Here is a 16,370-nt window from a genome sequence, read left to right as displayed (position 1 = left end):
GGTGCCAATGTCACGGAGCGGGGCCGTGAAGGAGGCTCACTGGGGACAGCACTGTCTGGGGGTGCTGGGTCCGCGCAAGCCCCCTGCCCCACAGATAGTGCTCACACTGGGAACCACAGAGCCACACTGTATGGGTTTTCATCACCGTCGCCAGCACCAAGAATGTCTAAGGCTGCTTCAATTCAGTCAACCCAACCTCGGCTTTGGGCCGAAGAGCCGGCGCCCGGCCACTGCTTGCGCTCTGTCTGGGCGCTGCTGCAGAAGCCCGAACTTCCGTGACTATTCAGGATGCCTCTACTCCACAGGCCTCTGCTCCCGGACCAATGACTTCTCCCCTCTGTGACTAAGCTGCATCAGCCACCGGCCGGCTCGGCCGCCTCCTGCACCCAGCAGCCCAGCGCACCTGTCCAAATGGCACTGCTTAACTCCGCCCATCCCGGGGTCCAGGTTGCTGTCTGGAACGCGACACAGGCCACTCTCCAGGCTCAGGGTGGGGAGGTGGAGAGGCCCCGCTGCCATCAAGGACCGAGGCAGCTCAATGTTCACCCGACCATCTGCGCACCAGGAAAGCGCTCCCAGAAAGCCAGAGCAGGGTGAAGGGGCTGGCGAGAAAAGACCGGCAAGAGCAACTCTGCCAACCGGCGTGGACGCTGGCGACTCGGGAACGGAGCCACATAACACGGAGTCCTCAGGAGAGAGCCTTCCCGGGCTCTCAGGTCACCCTCAGCCGTGGAAGAGCTGAGAACGATAACACACCGCTAACCTCTGCCACGGGGAGGACTCGGGGTGTGACCTGCAGCCGCAACCCCCACCCGGCTGTGGCCACTCGACTCCCGGGGCCACCGGCCAGGCACTGCACCCTGAGTACTGGCAGCAGCCAGCCTGGACCTGCTCTCCGCACCTGGGCAGAGCGGCCACTGTCACCCCAGAAGGTGACGCTCCCTTCCCCTCGGCAGCCATCCCGGGTTCTGCTTATCGGGCCGGGGGTAAGGAAGGAGACAGACACCGTGGGACCGCGACACCCACAATCTCAGCCACGCCTCCCTCGGGCCTGCTGCTCCCCAGGGTCAGGATCCAGGTGGAGAAAGGGGCGCGGTCTGCACTGACGTGTGGCCGGAGCAGACGTGACACAGTCACCCACACCCCCTGCTTCCAGAGGGCAGCCCCTGCAGATGGCAAAAGTGGATCTGCAGGCAGACAGCCCTTTCGTCTTCCTTCCAGGTTCAGAGCCAGCAGGGATTTGGCCGCACGGCTGACCCAAGTGGCGGCCTCTCAGTGGCAGGCCCGGCAGGAGGGGGCAGAGCTGGGGGAGATGCAGGCACTCGCAGGGCCGGGCCAGCGGCAGACAGCGGCTGGCGTGGGGGCCCGGGCACACAGGGTCACCTGCCACTGGAGGAGGGCCCGATCTGATTCTAGAAACCCGCCTGTATTTAACAAGGGGGGAAAAATAAAAGGTTTCTCCCTGCAGGACAGCTGTGTGCTGCTTCCCGTCAACACCCACTCACTGCCTGCCCGTGCCAGGGCGCCGCGCCGCGCCGGGCCATGCCGTGAACAGAGCTCCAGAACACGATGCCTGGTGCACGTCCTCTGCCCGGGGAGGAGCACGGCACGGCCCCCCACGCCTCCGGGGCCCTGTGGGCCTGCTTGGCGCCCCGACAGGAGGAAGGCAGGCAGAGCGGATGCACAGCAGGGCTGCTGCTGCTCGCCCAGCCGCCCACGAAGCAGCAACCGTGATTCCCACGCACACAAACAAGGTGGTCCACACAGCCAGCCTCCCTGGGTCCTGTCTCCACGGCCTTGTCTGAGGACCAGGACCCCCAGAGGAGGACAGAAGCTGTGAGGTGAGCCCAGGGCATCTGACAGCAGAGCAGGTGCCACCTCCGACTGGCCCTCCCTATCAAAGCAGCCTCCCAGGTCAGCACACCGGCCCAGCCCCGCCGCAGAGCGAGACCCCAACACCGGGCCCCCAGCCCACCCACCAGACACACTGCCCTCTGCTGACCCCCGCTGTTGCCGGGCACCATGGCCCTCTCCCCGCAGCAGACATCTGCACCTGTCGGACAAGCCAGGGTGCTGGTGTCTGCGCCGTCGGCAGAGGCTGGCATGTGGGGGCTCTGCGGACACTGACTCTCGAGTCTACATCGGGACACCCCAGGCCCTGCCTGTCCCCTGCTGTCCCTCGCGCTGCATAAGGACACTGCTCCCAACTAGCCTGCAGGGCCCAGGACCTTTGGGAAGGGCTGAACACAGACCAGGAGCACTGAAATCTCACACCAGCAGCAGGTCTGGCCTGTCAGGTGGCCTGCACTGTGGAGCCGGGGCACCCCGAGGACGCAGGCCTGGGGCCACACGCACACACAGAAACTAGCTTCTGAGGGTGCTGCGTGATGGCGGTGAAGGTAGATTAGGGAGTAAAGTACAAAAAAAAAAAAAAAAAAGGGTATCAAATTAATCATAAAACTGCCACCGAACATCCGTGGAGCAAGCCTCCTGCATGACGTGTCCCTGGGAGGCAGAGCTGACCTGTGGAGGGGCCCTCACAAAGCAGGCGCCATGCTCTGGGCTGCTTCTGCCCATCCAGCCTCACGCAGGGTGGCCTCCCCGCACATACACACGGTCCTTCACGGGCGGCTAAGAGGACAGAACTGGGAGACGCTGGAGCTACCCCAGGGCACGGGAGTGAGAGGCGACTCTGTGCATGCACAGAACATGGGACGAGGAGCCGGGACCCCACTACCGGGGCCACCAGGCCTGACCCGCAGCAAGTCGCCCTCCCCACCCCCAGGAATGTAACTCTGTGCAGGTGGTCCTGCCGCTCCCACTGCTCAGCGAGCTTCTGAGGGGAGACCGGTTACGGGCTCCGGCTGGGTCCCCCCAGCGGGCCAGGCCCACAGCAGCCACTGCGGGCCCAGCGTGAGGGGCGTTTCAGGAAGGCTCCAAGGTGGTCCTGGCCCAAGTGCTTCGACACGGGGGGTCGCGTGCTCGGGGGCTGGCAAGGCAGAACCCCGTTTCTCTGGCTTTCATGAGCAGCTTTATTACAAATGGTTTAAACACAATAAAATCTGTTACATTTATGGCAAGAAAATATGGAAAGACAATAAAATTAGCAGAGCATGAAAATGAGAGAATACTGAACATCCAACAGGAGCAGAAAGGAGCAGTCGAGACTGCTCAATCAAGGGGAGTTTAAACCAATTTAAAATTCAGAGTACCATCTCTCCTCCCCTGCAGGGCACTGTCCCCGGGGACTGTGCTTAGCTCACGTCCAGAGGCCAGCTGGGCAGCCCAGGCATGTCCGCAGCCCCGTCCTCCTCAGCGGCTTCCTGTGCTGACACCCTCTCCCCTCACCTCCGCAGCTGCCCCCCACCACACGGTAATGAGCATTCCCAGGAGAGCCCCACCCCAATGAGCCTGAGGGGCTGGCCACGTACACCTGCTACGCTGCCAGGGCAAGGGCCTGTGAGGGGCCAGGAGGAAGTGCACCCACACGACAGCACAGACCGGGGCGGCTGGCTACTGGCAGCCTGCTCTCCGTCCCCCTGCTGCAGGGAAGCCAGGCACAGCCGCCTGCGCTGCCCCAGGACTCCGACCACTAGGAGAGCTCCTTCTCTAGGCCTGTCTTCCGTGCATCCGCTTGTTTCTCAGAACAGTGTTAGGTGTACAGAAAACCGAGCTGAAGCTGTGGAGCCCCATATACCCCCAAACCTGTTATTAACAGCCTGCATCAGCGTGGGTGGGACCTCTGCTGCACGGATGAACCGATATTGACACATCGCCACACGTTTGCCTTTTCAGAACGTCACAGAGTTGGAATCACACAGCATACAGCCTGGTCACACGGCCTTCCATCACCAAGTCATAAGCCTTTGCGGTCCCTCCATGTCTTTTCATGGCTGGCGGCCCGTTCTTTTTCAGTACTGCATAGTATTCCACCATCCGGCAGACCACAGTTTATTTGCCCATCACCTGCTGAAAGGCGTCTGGGTGATTTCCAAGTTTCAGCGATCACAAATAAGGCCGAAGGAAACATCTGTGTACAGGTTTCTGTGAGGACATGAGTCTTCACATCTTTTGGGTAAATATCAGGGAATGTAATCAGTGGATCCTGTGGTAAAGGTCTGTCCCCCAGCACCAGCCACCATCCGTGCTCTGGACTCTGGCCGCTCTGACAGGTGTGCGGTGGCGTCTCGTTACTGGTCGTTTGCATTTCCCTGGTGACAATGAGGAGCATCTCCTCAGATGCCGTGTGGCGCCCGTATGTCTTCCTTGGTGGGTTGTCTGTCCAGTTTTTTTGCATGCTTTTAAATTTTTAGTTGTTTTCTTAGTGCTGAATTTTGAGAGTTCTTTATAGTTTGGATACCAGTCCTTTAACAGACGTTGCAAGTATTTCCTCCCAGCTCATACTCTGCCTTTTCGTTCTCTCACAGAGCAAAGGTTTATCATTTTAATGAAGTCCAGCTTATCAACTTCTTTTGTAGACTGTGCTTTCGATGCTGCATCTGAACAGTCATTGCAAAAGCGATGGCCAGCTCGTCTGCTCCGGCCACCTTCTGCCACCTACGGCTGCGCGTCTTTCACATCTCGGTCTGCTATCCACTTTGAATTGATTCTTACAGAAAACATGTCTAGGCTTGTTTATTTTACTTGGCACGTGGAGGACCAGTTGCTCCAGCACCATTTGTGGGAAAGACTGTCACTGGCCCATGGCGTCGCCTCTGCCACTCTGTCAGTGGCCAGCTGCCTCTGTTTACGGGGCTTGCTGTTCTGGTCCAGGGATCTGTCTGTTCGGTCACCAACACTGCACCATCCCGGTCGGTATAGCTTTACACCAAGTCTTAACGTCAGATAATGCCAGTCCTCAACTCTGTTCTTCTCCCTCAGTATCTGTTCCATACACACTTCAAATCAGTTTGCCGGGAACCACAATGCAACTGACGGGGGCTTGGGAGGGCACTGAGTCTACAGATCAAGGTAAGAACGGACATGTCTTCCTCTCCAACACATGGAACATCTCAGCATTTATTTAGAGCGTCTTTGACTTCTTTCATCAGAGCTCTGTATTTTCCCTCATGTAACTCTTGAACATATTTTTTTAGATTTATACTTAAGTATTTTTTACTTAGGTTTGTTTGGGGGAACTTTGGGGCACGCTAATGCAAATGGTATTGTGTTCTTAATTTCAAACTCCAACTGTTCATTGCGGGTAACACAGGCAACCAATAGACTTGTACACATTAACCTTGGGTCCTACAACCTTGCTATAATCCCTCATTAGTTCCATGAGTCTTTTGGTTAATTCTCTGGGGTTTTCTACGTAGGCAATCATGTCATCTGTAAACAAAGAGCTTTATTTCTTCCTTCCCACTGAATACATTTTACTTCCTTTTCTTGTCTTATTGCAATAGCTGTAACTTCCAGGACATTAAATTGAACATCCTTGACTTGTTCCTGGTCTTGGCAGGAAAGCATCTAAGTTTCTTAGTTGGCTGACAGATGGAAACATTTCACAACAAGAAGTCAGCTTCTCTACCACAATAAGAAGAACCTGCCCATTTCAACGGCACCAGCCACCGCAGCGCCGAGTGAGCCCAGCAGGTGTACAGGTCTCCGGGAGGCACCGTCTCCTGTCATGGAGGACTCTCCTTGGACCCTAAAAGCACAGGGCCCACTGCCCTGCAGAGAGCGTCTTGCGGCTGTCCTGGTCCTCAGCCCACCAGAGCCCAGCCTACCTCCCACGCTGATCCTCTAGAACAAGAACGTGTGCAGGGATTCAGTCCTGCTGATGAAAACGGAGACGCCCACCGTCAATCTCCCCCAACAGGTGACAAGACAGGCCTTTTTTCTGAGACATGCATAACCCTTCCCAAGGAAAACCAAAACTCGGGCCATCTTCCCAGATGTTTAAAGACTGGAGTCCTTGAATGTCAAGTGGAGAAACACTACAAAGTGCCCTCTAAACACAAATCAGGAGCTCAAAGAGATACCACCAAAAGTGCGAGACCAGCGACAGAAGGTGTCAAAGACCAGCTAGCACGCACTCACACACCCTCCGTCCGCACCGAGCGGCGCTCTGGGCACCAGCTGTGCTGTGAGGAGCTGCTTGGTGCTGGAGGTCAAGGGGGTTCATTGGGGACCTGCCAGGTCCTCCTTCCAACTACAGATCGGTGTGAGGCCAGACTTTCTCCAAGCAGAAGAGTGCATCACAGGACTGAATGCAGAGGCAGGTGTGAGAATCAGCTGTCTTCTGTGACACAGACATGAAGGAGATTTGGAAAACGTAAAACAATGTCATTCTTCCCACTGTACCTTCTTAATCCTCAACCAAGGCTATATTTAGTTATTTGAGAGAAAAATAACAATCGGTTGCCTCCTGCCCACAACCAGACTGGGAACAAACACACAACCCAGACCCATGCCCTCACTGGCGATCGAACCCACAACTTTTTGGTGTATGCGATGATGCTCCACCCACTGACTCGCCTGGCCAGGATGGAAAATATATTTTTCATAAATACATTTTATATTAAAAAGTAATTAGTTCTTTTTAATGAAATCATAAATATAATTGTAAATAGTTTTTTTTAATTTTTGTTTTAATTTTCAAAAGCTGTGAATATTGATTGCTATGAACCATGCAAACAAAAGCTCTTTATTTTCCATAAACTTTTAGTGTAGAGAGTCCTGAGAATGTTGAACGCATTTAAGTGGTTTGCCATCAACACTGTGCTGAATTCTCATCCATCATCTCATAATGATAACGTGTGTGCTTTTATGAACACAAGTGAGACGTGTGCTAGTAAAGAGGCACCCTGGCTGGTGTGGCTCAGAGGACTGAGCGCTGGCCTGTGAACCGAAGGGTCGCTAGTTCAATTCCCAGTCAGGGCACAGGCCTGGGTTGCAGGTCAGGTCCCCAGTTGCGAACACCTGCGAGAAGCAACTATACAGTGATGTTTTTCTTCCTCTCTTTCTCCCTCCCTTCCCCTCTCTCTAAAAATACATAAATAAAACCTTAAAAATAAATAAATAAAATAAAAATAAAGATGTAAAATGTATTCGGCAGAGCCCTGAGTTCATGTCTCTGGAGAGAAGTCCCAAGAACCGGCATTTCCAGCATGTCTTCCTCCAGCTGGGCACTTGCACTCACCAGCGTTTGGGAAGCATGGCCAAGGTCGCCCTGGGACTTCAGCTTCCCAGCAGAAGGAAAGCTCCCCTGGGCAGGGAGCAGACCCCGTCCCCCCCAGAACGCCTGCTGCAGCGGGACACTCCGAGTCAGCAGGGCTCGGTGCCGGCCCACGGCCTGCCCAGCCACAGACACCAGAGCTGCTCGTGCTGCACAGGCAGCTGAGCGGCCTTTCTTGCCTCGTACTAGGAAGGGTCGGAAGGGGGCCTGCACGACACTCAGGAGCAACGCCTGCTTCAACAGGGGGACAAAGCGGCCCCAGCAAGTGCCTGGGGCGGGGGCCACGGGTTTGGAGACAGACACATCAAGTTCGCGTCCAGACGCCAACAGGAAGAAACCGCGTGACCGCGGGGAGCCCCTGGCTGTCAGAGGAGGAACGAGTGCCTCTCGTACAGCGTGAGTGCAAGGGTTAGGGCGGATGACCCACAGGCGCTTCTTCGTTCCCATACTGTCTTCTCCAGCTTTTCAGGACCGAGTCGCCCCAGCCACGGCGAACCCTGCTGCCAAGAGAGGCCTCCGGAGCCCTGTCCTCACACAAGCTGACCTGGGCGGAAGGCGCTCAACAGACACTGAGGCCACGGGCCCGAGTCCCCAGAGAAGAGGCTCTGCCACCTCAGCTCTGCCCCACGTCCCCGGCAGCTGCTGGGCTATGGGGCGGGGGCCACCGAGGGAGGGAGCCGCCCGCGGTGTAGATGCTGACAACGGGGCAGGGCAGGGTCCCGAGACTGGCTGAGCGCTGCCTCCTGCACGCGTGTGTCGGGAGCCGCAGGTGCACTGCCCACCGCCAGCAGCACTGGGCTCACAGCCAAGCAGGGGCTCCCTGGCCCAGGGCTTCTGAAGTTCACACGAAGTCGTCAGGGAGCTTAAGCGTCATCAAGGAGAGAGGCCTGACTTGTCGGACATGGGGCCACGGCGGTGTCAGAACCTAGACGCCCTTAACGTTTGGACACACACACAAGTGAAGAAGCCCTGAGTGTTTCTTGCCAAATGAAGGCCACAGTGAAAGAATCCTATGGCTGGTCTCCGAATCTCTGGCCCCTTGACATGTCTGCACCCTCGCCTGTGTGGAAGGAGTTCGCAGAGGCCCAGCCCAGACAGAGCTGCTCCCCCGCGCAGGAGCAAGTGGTCCAGGCTCCTCGGTCACGTGGCCGAGACTGAAGTGAGCTGTGCCGGGCTCAGGACCCATACCCTGCGGCCCCACAGCTGCTGTCTGGCTGGAGGTGGGCTCTCTCCTGGCACCGGGCCACCACACGTGCAGGACCGCAGAGGGGGCGGCGGCCTAGTGACCAACCCTTCTGATACAGTAAGAAGGGAGGGAAGCGAGTCCAGCCAACCCCCAGGGACAGCCTGGAGTCACCCATAAGAAGCCACCTGGCAGACCTGGGTAAAAGCCCAGCCACCTCCAGAGCCAGTCTTGTTCACCTCAGATCTGCCACCAGGAGGGGAATGGGGACGTGTCCCCAGGGCACGGTAGGTGTCAGGGTCCCAGCCAGGAGAAGCCCAGAAGAGTGACAGGCTCCAGACCAGATGCAGACTGGGTCCCCTGCCCAGTGTCCACACGCTGAGGGAACAAGGGGACGGCTAATGAGCCCTGGAACACGCTGGCTTCCGCAGCAATTTTCCTAGAGCAACTGCCACAGAACTAACTGCTTAGAAACCGGTGTCATTTGGGGAATGAGTTTTTTCCAGTGCCTGAATAAAAGGGGGAGTTTCGATTTTACCCACTTCCACATCCCTTAACAATAAACCTTATTTACAAGGCCTATGAATATGCAGATGCCGCTTTAAATATGGAAATGCAAAACATGCAGGAAACCAGTCTGGGTGTGAAATATTAATGGCAGCTTGTTGTGCTGGAAAGAGACCCCGGGAGCTGCAGGTGGAGGAGCTGGGGGTGCTGTAGTGAGTCCGAGGAGCTCAGCCTGCTGCTGGCCCTTGCCCCTCGGAGGCTAGTCCAGGGAGCCTGCCTGCTGCCACCTCCAGAGCCACTGGGACCAATCTAGTGTCCCTACCAGCGCCACCTCAGACCCGGGCCACCTGCCCTCCCTGGGCACAGGAGGGAGAGCCGAGTCCCTCTGTGCCCGGCCAGGGCCGAGAGAGCCCAGCAGGGATGCGCTGTGTCCCCAGGTGACAGCAGGCCAGCAGGCTCCAGAGCATCAAGCGCAGGGACAGGTGCTGGGTCAGGGGCACAGTCCCATGCAGAGGCCTGGAACTTCCTGGTCTGCCCATGCAGCGAAGGGCCCAGGTATCAGCCACAGCCCTCAGCTGGAAGCTGGCAGTGGCAGGGCTGTGCTGGGCCACACAGGCCCCTCCAGGGCCACAGTGCCAGGAGCGTGTGCACCGGAGCGAGGCCTCGACACCGCGAGGCCTGTACCCCCGACGCAAAGCCAGTCCTCTCAGCGAGGACCCTGCGCCCGCCCTCCGGGGAGTGAGGCCAACAGAGGGGCTGGTTTCCTACTGTTCACACGGGGATCCCGGACCAGCAGCGTCACCTGGGAGCCTGCTGGAGATGCACACCCTCCGTCCCTGCTCCAGGCACACTGAGCCAGAGCCCACATCTGAGGGTCAACACGGGGTCCTCAGGTCAGGGAACTGGACAAGGGCGGTGCTGAGTGGCCATCCAGACAGTCCTGGGGAAACCACACGGCGGAGAGCCGACCGAGTCCCGACTGAGTCCCCACCCTACCGCGGACGCCGCACTGTGAGGTTACCTTTGGAAATAAAAACACCCAAGTGCCAGGGGTAGAGACGTCTGTCCACTCGCGTCTTATTTCCACTCCACACGAGCCAGGGAGAAGCGCCGGAGCCACCAGTTGCTGTCTTCACGGGACACACCCCCGGCCCGGGAAGGGCTCCCCATGCCCATCTGCCCATCGACACCACCCCGGTGACCGCACAGGCACTGCCAGGTGCGGATGCTGAGCCCAGACTTTGCACTGAGCCCCAGGGGGCCTGGATTCTCTCTTAGTGGTGACAGGGACTTTGTCTCAGGGACGAAAGCCAGACAGTTAGTCTAGAAAACGAGAGCGACTCAAACAGGTCCCAGGGCCACACGGTGTGGAAGGTCTATGCCCACCCGAAGCGGTAGGTGTGGGGGCCGTGCTGGGAGGGTTTCTGGGGGAGCCATAAACCACTGCCTGAGGCGAGGAGGGGGGAAGGGAAGAGACAGCAATTCCCAGGGAAGCCTCTGGCAAAGCAGCCACTCGCCCGTTCCCTCAATCACGGTCCTCATGCCTTCCCCCACACCCCACCCTGCTGCTCTCTACTGCCCACCAAATTTACAGGCTTGGGGACAGCGCTCCCCTGGGAGGCCACGGAGGAGGAGCTGAGGGCTGAGCAGCAGTGGCCGCAAGGGCTCCGGCGCCATCTCACGTCCGAGGGCGGCACTGCAGGCCCGACAGACGGCCCAGCGAGGCCCAGGGTCCCTCCGCGCGGCCACCGCGGCCACCGGGCTGCTGGCTTCCCTTTTCCAGCCTAATGTCCAAGCAAGAAGGAAGCAAGTGTGAGAACCCGCGTGGAGGGTACACTGGGGCAGGCGGCCAGGGGCCCCGGCTGCAGGACCCCGTGGGCGCGCAGCAGCTCTGTGTGGGCCCAGACAGGACGACGCAGGCCTGCCGGCTCAGCCCCGCCACCGCACGCGGACCTCACTCAGAAAGCCTGCTTCCCCGTGTCCCCTCAAGAGAGCTCCGGGGCATCAGCTGCAGGTCCCCGTGTCACCAAGGAGGGAGGGAGACAAACCCTGACTTCCGGAGAAGCCTGTGCCAGCACGCGTGTGCCAGGCCCCAGGCGCGGGCGGCAAGCCCACTGGATCCTGCGCGCCCTCCTGCAGCTTCTACGGAACAGACCGGACTAAGAGCGAGCCGCAGCTGCTGGGCCGGGGCCCGGGCTCAGGGCTGCGCGACCACAGCCTGAGGAGGCAGACACTCGTGACCCCCTCGTCCACAGGCAGGTACGCGAAGCCCCTGCAGGGAGCCCAACCCTGGGCAGAGCCGGCGCCCCGGCAGACTCGCATCCTGCCGCAGGTCACCCATCTGCCTCGGGCAGCGAGGCATCCCGCACCCCAGCAGACACACGGCACGCCCGCCAGAGCGTCAGTCAGGGACAGGAGCAGCGGCCGCCGCGGGGCCGAGGAGACCACAGCCGAGGGCGTCCTTCCGCGGACAGACACGCGCCAGCCGCGGGCCGGCAGGGTGCACACGCTGGAGCGAGCGCCACCCTCTCGCAGGCACCCGCCCCCGGGTCCTCCGTGCCTCTGCTTCTGCTGTCCCCCGCTATCCTGGCCATGCCTGACTGAAGAGGCACTTCTTCTAAGAAACATTTTCTGGCGACTTTCTAGCCAGAACATAACATCTCTGCCCCCAAACAAATGGCCTTATGCTTCCTCCTTCTCCCACAGCGGTGAGTGAGCGTGCACTCGTGTGTGTGCGCGCGTGTGCGTGTGTGTGTGCACGTGCATGTGTGAGCATGTGCATGTGTGTGCGCAAGCGCATTCGCCGAGCCCGTCCCCAGGGCCTGCCCAGCCCCGAGCAGCACTGGTTCAGGAGAAACCAGCACTGCTGAGAGCAGGCGTCCCACCACCACCACCATCGTCCGCCTGCTCAGGACACCACACTGGCAGGAGCCGGGGTGGGCGCCAGGCCAGCCGTCAGGGAACCGAGGGGCTGCCTCAGCCACCTCCATGGCTGCCACGTCCGGCACACAGGACATAACGCGGATGGAGGGCGGGTGGCTGGCAGGCGTGGGTGAATGACACACTGCACAGAGAAGGACGGAAGCACCAGTGCCCCTCCCCCCCATTCACTACTGATGGCGCCCGCCTGCTGGGGCCTGACGGGCCGCTGGGGAGACCGAGATGACCCTGTCGCAGGGTCAAACTGCCTGTGTTCAAGTGACCCTAATTTTACTTAACTTTCACGACCATGCGTTGCCACCCCTGCGCTGTTTCATTATTTGTTACTTCCTCTCTCACTGTGCCTGACTCATAAATTAAGCTTTATCACAGGCCTGCACGTACAGAACACGGTAGCTCTGCAGCTCAGCCCACCCGGGTTTCAGGGCCCCACTCGGAACACCTCCTGAAGGATGAAGGGGGACAGCTGCGTTTGGTCTGTGCCATTTCTGGAAGAGCTCCTGACACCCTGGGGACTTCCCAGGGCCCAGGAACATCTTCTGTCACCCTTTCACCCACACCTGACTTCATGCTATCAGGTGGCTCTGGGTGGGCCCCCAGGCAGCTCCACGCTCCCCGGCAGGGAGGGGAGAGGAGCCAGAGACCTGAGCAAGCAGGACGCGCGTAAAGCCTGTGAACCCCACAAGGCCAGGCGGGGGGGGCGTGGCCCAGGAGCCCGCGGGCCCGCCCCCACACCCAGCCCAGCCTCTCCCACCTGCTGCTCTGCGCTGCAGCCCCTGGAGCCCACCAGTGACCGTGCGCAGCGCCCTCCCCTGGGTTCTATGAGGGGTCTGAGGAGATTATTAAATGTGATAGAGGAAGAGGGAACCCCTGAATCTGTACTCAGAAGTGTGGGTGACCTAGGGACCTGACACTTGCGATCGGAGTCCAAGCTGGGCCAGCCGCATGGGTCAGCGCTGACTCAGAAGTCAGTGTGAGGACCAGCAGTGTCAGAGGCAGGGGATGGGGTGCCGGGGACACATGTGCGTGGGGTGTTGGGAGGAGAGGGCTGCCCACAGCCCCCGCCTCTGGACCAGCTGCTCAAGAAGGAAGCCCACCCCACGCTTGAAAGCTGCAGGCCGCCCGCAGCCAAGGCGGCATCCTGGAGGCCCCGTGAGGCTCTGGGACCTTCCTGCGTGCCCAAGGCCACACACGCACAGGCGCTGGACCCCAGGCCACCCTTCCCCACCAGAGCCCACATCACCGCAGAGACGAGGTGCCCCCCAGGAAGGCAGTGGTGACTGGCATGCCATGCCACCTGAGCTGAGCCTCACGGCCCCCGGGTCAGACGGGGGGCCCGCCCAGGCTGACCAGACAGTGGCGTGTGCACCGCTGTTCCTGGGCTGCGCCAGGGCCCATACCCAGCGACCCGCCTGCGCTGCCGCCGGACCCACCTGCTGGTGATGGAGCTGTTCCTGTCCTTCAGGGCCAGCTCCCGCTGCTGCAGCTCCACGATGAACCTGGAGAGGTCCTCCGGGGCCCTGCGGGTCAAGGACACACACTCAGCACTGTGGCCCTGGGAGCACAGCAGGTACCGCCCTCTCCCCCGGCCCACGTCACGCCACGACCCGCCATGGCCTCCGTGCCGTCGGTACATGACTTGTAGAAGCCTCGGTGCTGTTCCACCTGGGGGAACAGGGCCGCCACGCAGGGGCTGAGAAGTGCTGTCTGGAGAGCAGAGACACCCACCGAACCCGGCACGAGGGCCAGCTCGGGGCTCTTCAGTGTCCCCGTCACCCTCGCCTTCCAGCCCCGCGGAAGCGGCACCAGCGCCCGCAGGGGCAGTGTGGCGCTGTAAAGCCGCACCAGGGCAGCCGTCTCAGTCCCTGCTCCCAGCTCTGGGAAGGACGGGGGCCCGCCAGGGGGCCCTGGACAGGGGACTGGTAGGCACTTCGGGCGGGAGCCACAGCCGCTGCCCCTCCTGCTGGGAGCGCCAGGTGCGGACGTCAGTGAACAGCTGCAGCCTTCACCTCCCATGGAAGCGAGGACCAGAGGCAACCCCCTCCAGCCGGCAGGAAGAGCCCTCCCGCCCCCACGTGTGGGCAGAGTCCCTCAGGGATGTGTACCAAGGGGCCCCGGGGGCTGCGGGACCCTCACAGCCCCGCACAGCGCAGGCACTCCCGCAGGAAGATCTCCACCCGCCTGAAACACGCACGGCCAACAAGCAGGAGGCCTTCAGAGGCCGCAGGACCCTCCAACTCAGAGGTGACAGGAGAGTGACAGTTCCCACTGCAGCCCAAGCTGTGACATCTGCTGTTCAAAACTCTGGCTTCAGCTGCAGAGCCTTTCAACGCTAACTGGTGGGCTTCGAAAGGGGAAGAAGCCTCTTTGTTCCCTCTGCAGCTGCATTTTGGCTCAGTCTCAGCTGCGCGCACAACGGCGAGGGCCCGGGGGAGCCGGCCCACGGGGGTATTTTGGGGGAAAGGCAGTTCCAGGCCTGGCAGCAGCTATTTGGAGGCTACTAACAGCAGAGGCCAGGACTCTTGCTGAAGCCGAAGTGCCTGTTTTGAGGGGTCTAGAAGATGACATCCAGAACTCCGGTTTCTAAGATGAACGAGACAGCAACAGCCAGGTCCAGGGGGTCGGCCTCAACGACACAGGGTTCCTTGCAGCATCTCAGTGACGGCTCTGTCCCCCCCGCTTTCCTGGTCACTCCCAGGACGCGCTGGACCTGGCTTCCTTCTCATCTCCTCCGCTGGCCTCTACATCTGGAGGACCTCCCACCTAACCCGGGGCCGTATGCAGCCATGAGGGTCCCCAGCTTCAAACACAAGCCGCACGCGCGCAGGACCCCGGACTCTGAGTTCCAGAGTCATCGTCTGCTGCTCGACACCCCCTCTAAGCCGGACCTGGAACTCACACACCCAACACCGCACTCCTGTGCACCCTCCAAAGCCTGCCCCCCCGTTGCCCACCCCCCCAGGAGACGCAGCCACTGCCCTGCCCGCCGGGGTCCAGGCAAGAGCTAACACATTCCCAGAGCTTCCCCCACACCCGCTTGAATCTGCCAGCAACCCTGTCAGACCCGGCCTCCAACCAGACCCTCCCGCAGCTCGGCCGCGCCAGCTCACCAGGACACCAGAACCCAGGCCGCCCCCACCCTGGACCCGCACGACGGCCTCCTGACCAGCCCCCCGAGGCCGTACTTCCCTCCAGGAACCTGCTCACCACATGCACCCACAGCGAACACTTCACAGTGGAGCTCAGAGCACACGCCTCTGTTGTCAGTCTTCAGAGCGTCCCATCCCAACGCCCAGTCAGAGCCCGTGAGGCCGAGGCCGGCTGGCCACCTGGGCTCACACCCGGCTCGGGGCCTCGGCCCAGCTCTCCTCGCGGACCCGCCCGGCCTCTCCGGCCTGTCCCCTCATCAGCTCCCCCAGGCCTCTGCGCCAGGGCCCCCCGAGTGTGCGCCGGGGTCTGCCCAGCACCTCCCTCCCTCACCCCAATCCGCCCCTCGGCCCCGCGCTGGTTTCCCTCGCAGCACGTACCGCATCTCTGACACTATCTGGTTCACCCATTTGCTCGTTAACAGCTGCGCGCTCTCTGCATCAGCCAGAACGCACGCCCCATGCCCCCTGTGGGCCTGCCCCGCTTCTTCCCTGTCCGTGACCTGGGACCCTGGCACTGCAGCAGGCTCCCAGCAACGCCCCAAGCAGACACGAGCCGTGGCGCCTCCCAGGACAGCAGCCGGCCGGCACCTCTGCGCTGCTGGTCGGATAAGCGCAGCCCCACGCACGCAGGGTGTCTGTGTGGGACGGGAAATGGCCCCTTCATGGGAGCGCGCCACGCCGCTGTCTCTGCAGAGGAGACGGAGAGGAAGCAGGTACAACTGCGCTGGCTTCCCCGTGCGCACCAACGCCCAGGAGAGTCAACCAGAGCAAACCTGGGGCTTCTGTCAGAGGCGGTGGGAGACCTGTCACTACACCTTTTTAAAAAGCTTTACTATTTGTACCGAGGAAATGTAATACCTATTCAGAAAATAATTTTTTAAAGCTTAACATTACAAACTTACAGTGCAGACTCAAGTGCCATACAAACATTCTCTAAGAACAAAACAATTATTTCACAAGGAGTCAACGCATAAAAGTCCACCTAGAACCGTTCACAGCAACACAATCACGGGTCAGTCCTCCATGGTGGCGCACTGCATGTTACAATAAGAATAACTCACGTTACAAACGGGGCAAATGCATACTAGTCAAAGGCTTCCAACGTAGCATAATCAAGGCTAGTAACTGATCCCAAAAGTTGGCTGAAGCAGGAAATAAAACGTTTATACATCAAACATTTTAACTTAAAATATTACAAACCAACCATTCCCCAAACTTTTATGAGTCCCCTAACTTGAGTTTCATCTTATATCTTTCGCATAAACCACGAAACATTATGCGTGATTTTAGCTCGGTTTCTTTAAAACATTACGACTTTCTCTCCCCATCTTCTACAGCCAGTTTTTTATTCAACAGCAATCTTCCGGCAATTTCCCTTTGAGACTTTCGAAAGCACTGAACTTGGTTCTCA

General features: G+C 59.6%; 1 protein-coding gene across 4 annotated transcripts in view; it reads right to left on the bottom strand.

Moving 5' to 3' along the window:
* Positions 1-16,370, bottom strand: part of MAD1L1 (mitotic arrest deficient 1 like 1) — a 151,432-nt gene that overhangs the window by 106,080 nt on the left and 28,982 nt on the right. For 3 of the 4 annotated variants that reach the window (XM_090288696.1, XM_090288693.1, XM_090288695.1), the window contains one exon: positions 13,244-13,330. The exons of the other annotated variant lie outside the window; for it this stretch is intronic. In XM_090288696.1, the coding sequence (XP_090144822.1) occupies positions 13,244-13,330 (87 nt within the window). The remainder of the gene's footprint in view (positions 1-13,243; positions 13,331-16,370) is intronic. 4 annotated transcript variants of the gene reach the window in all.

This window comes from Furipterus horrens, unplaced genomic scaffold (assembly GCF_987537825.1).
Source record: "Furipterus horrens unplaced genomic scaffold, mFurHor1.1.pri manual_scaffold_10, whole genome shotgun sequence".
NCBI classification, from domain to species: Eukaryota; Metazoa; Chordata; class Mammalia; order Chiroptera; family Furipteridae; genus Furipterus; species Furipterus horrens.
Note: the sequence above shows the minus strand (reverse complement) of the source record. Positions and strands in the feature narration are given on the sequence as shown.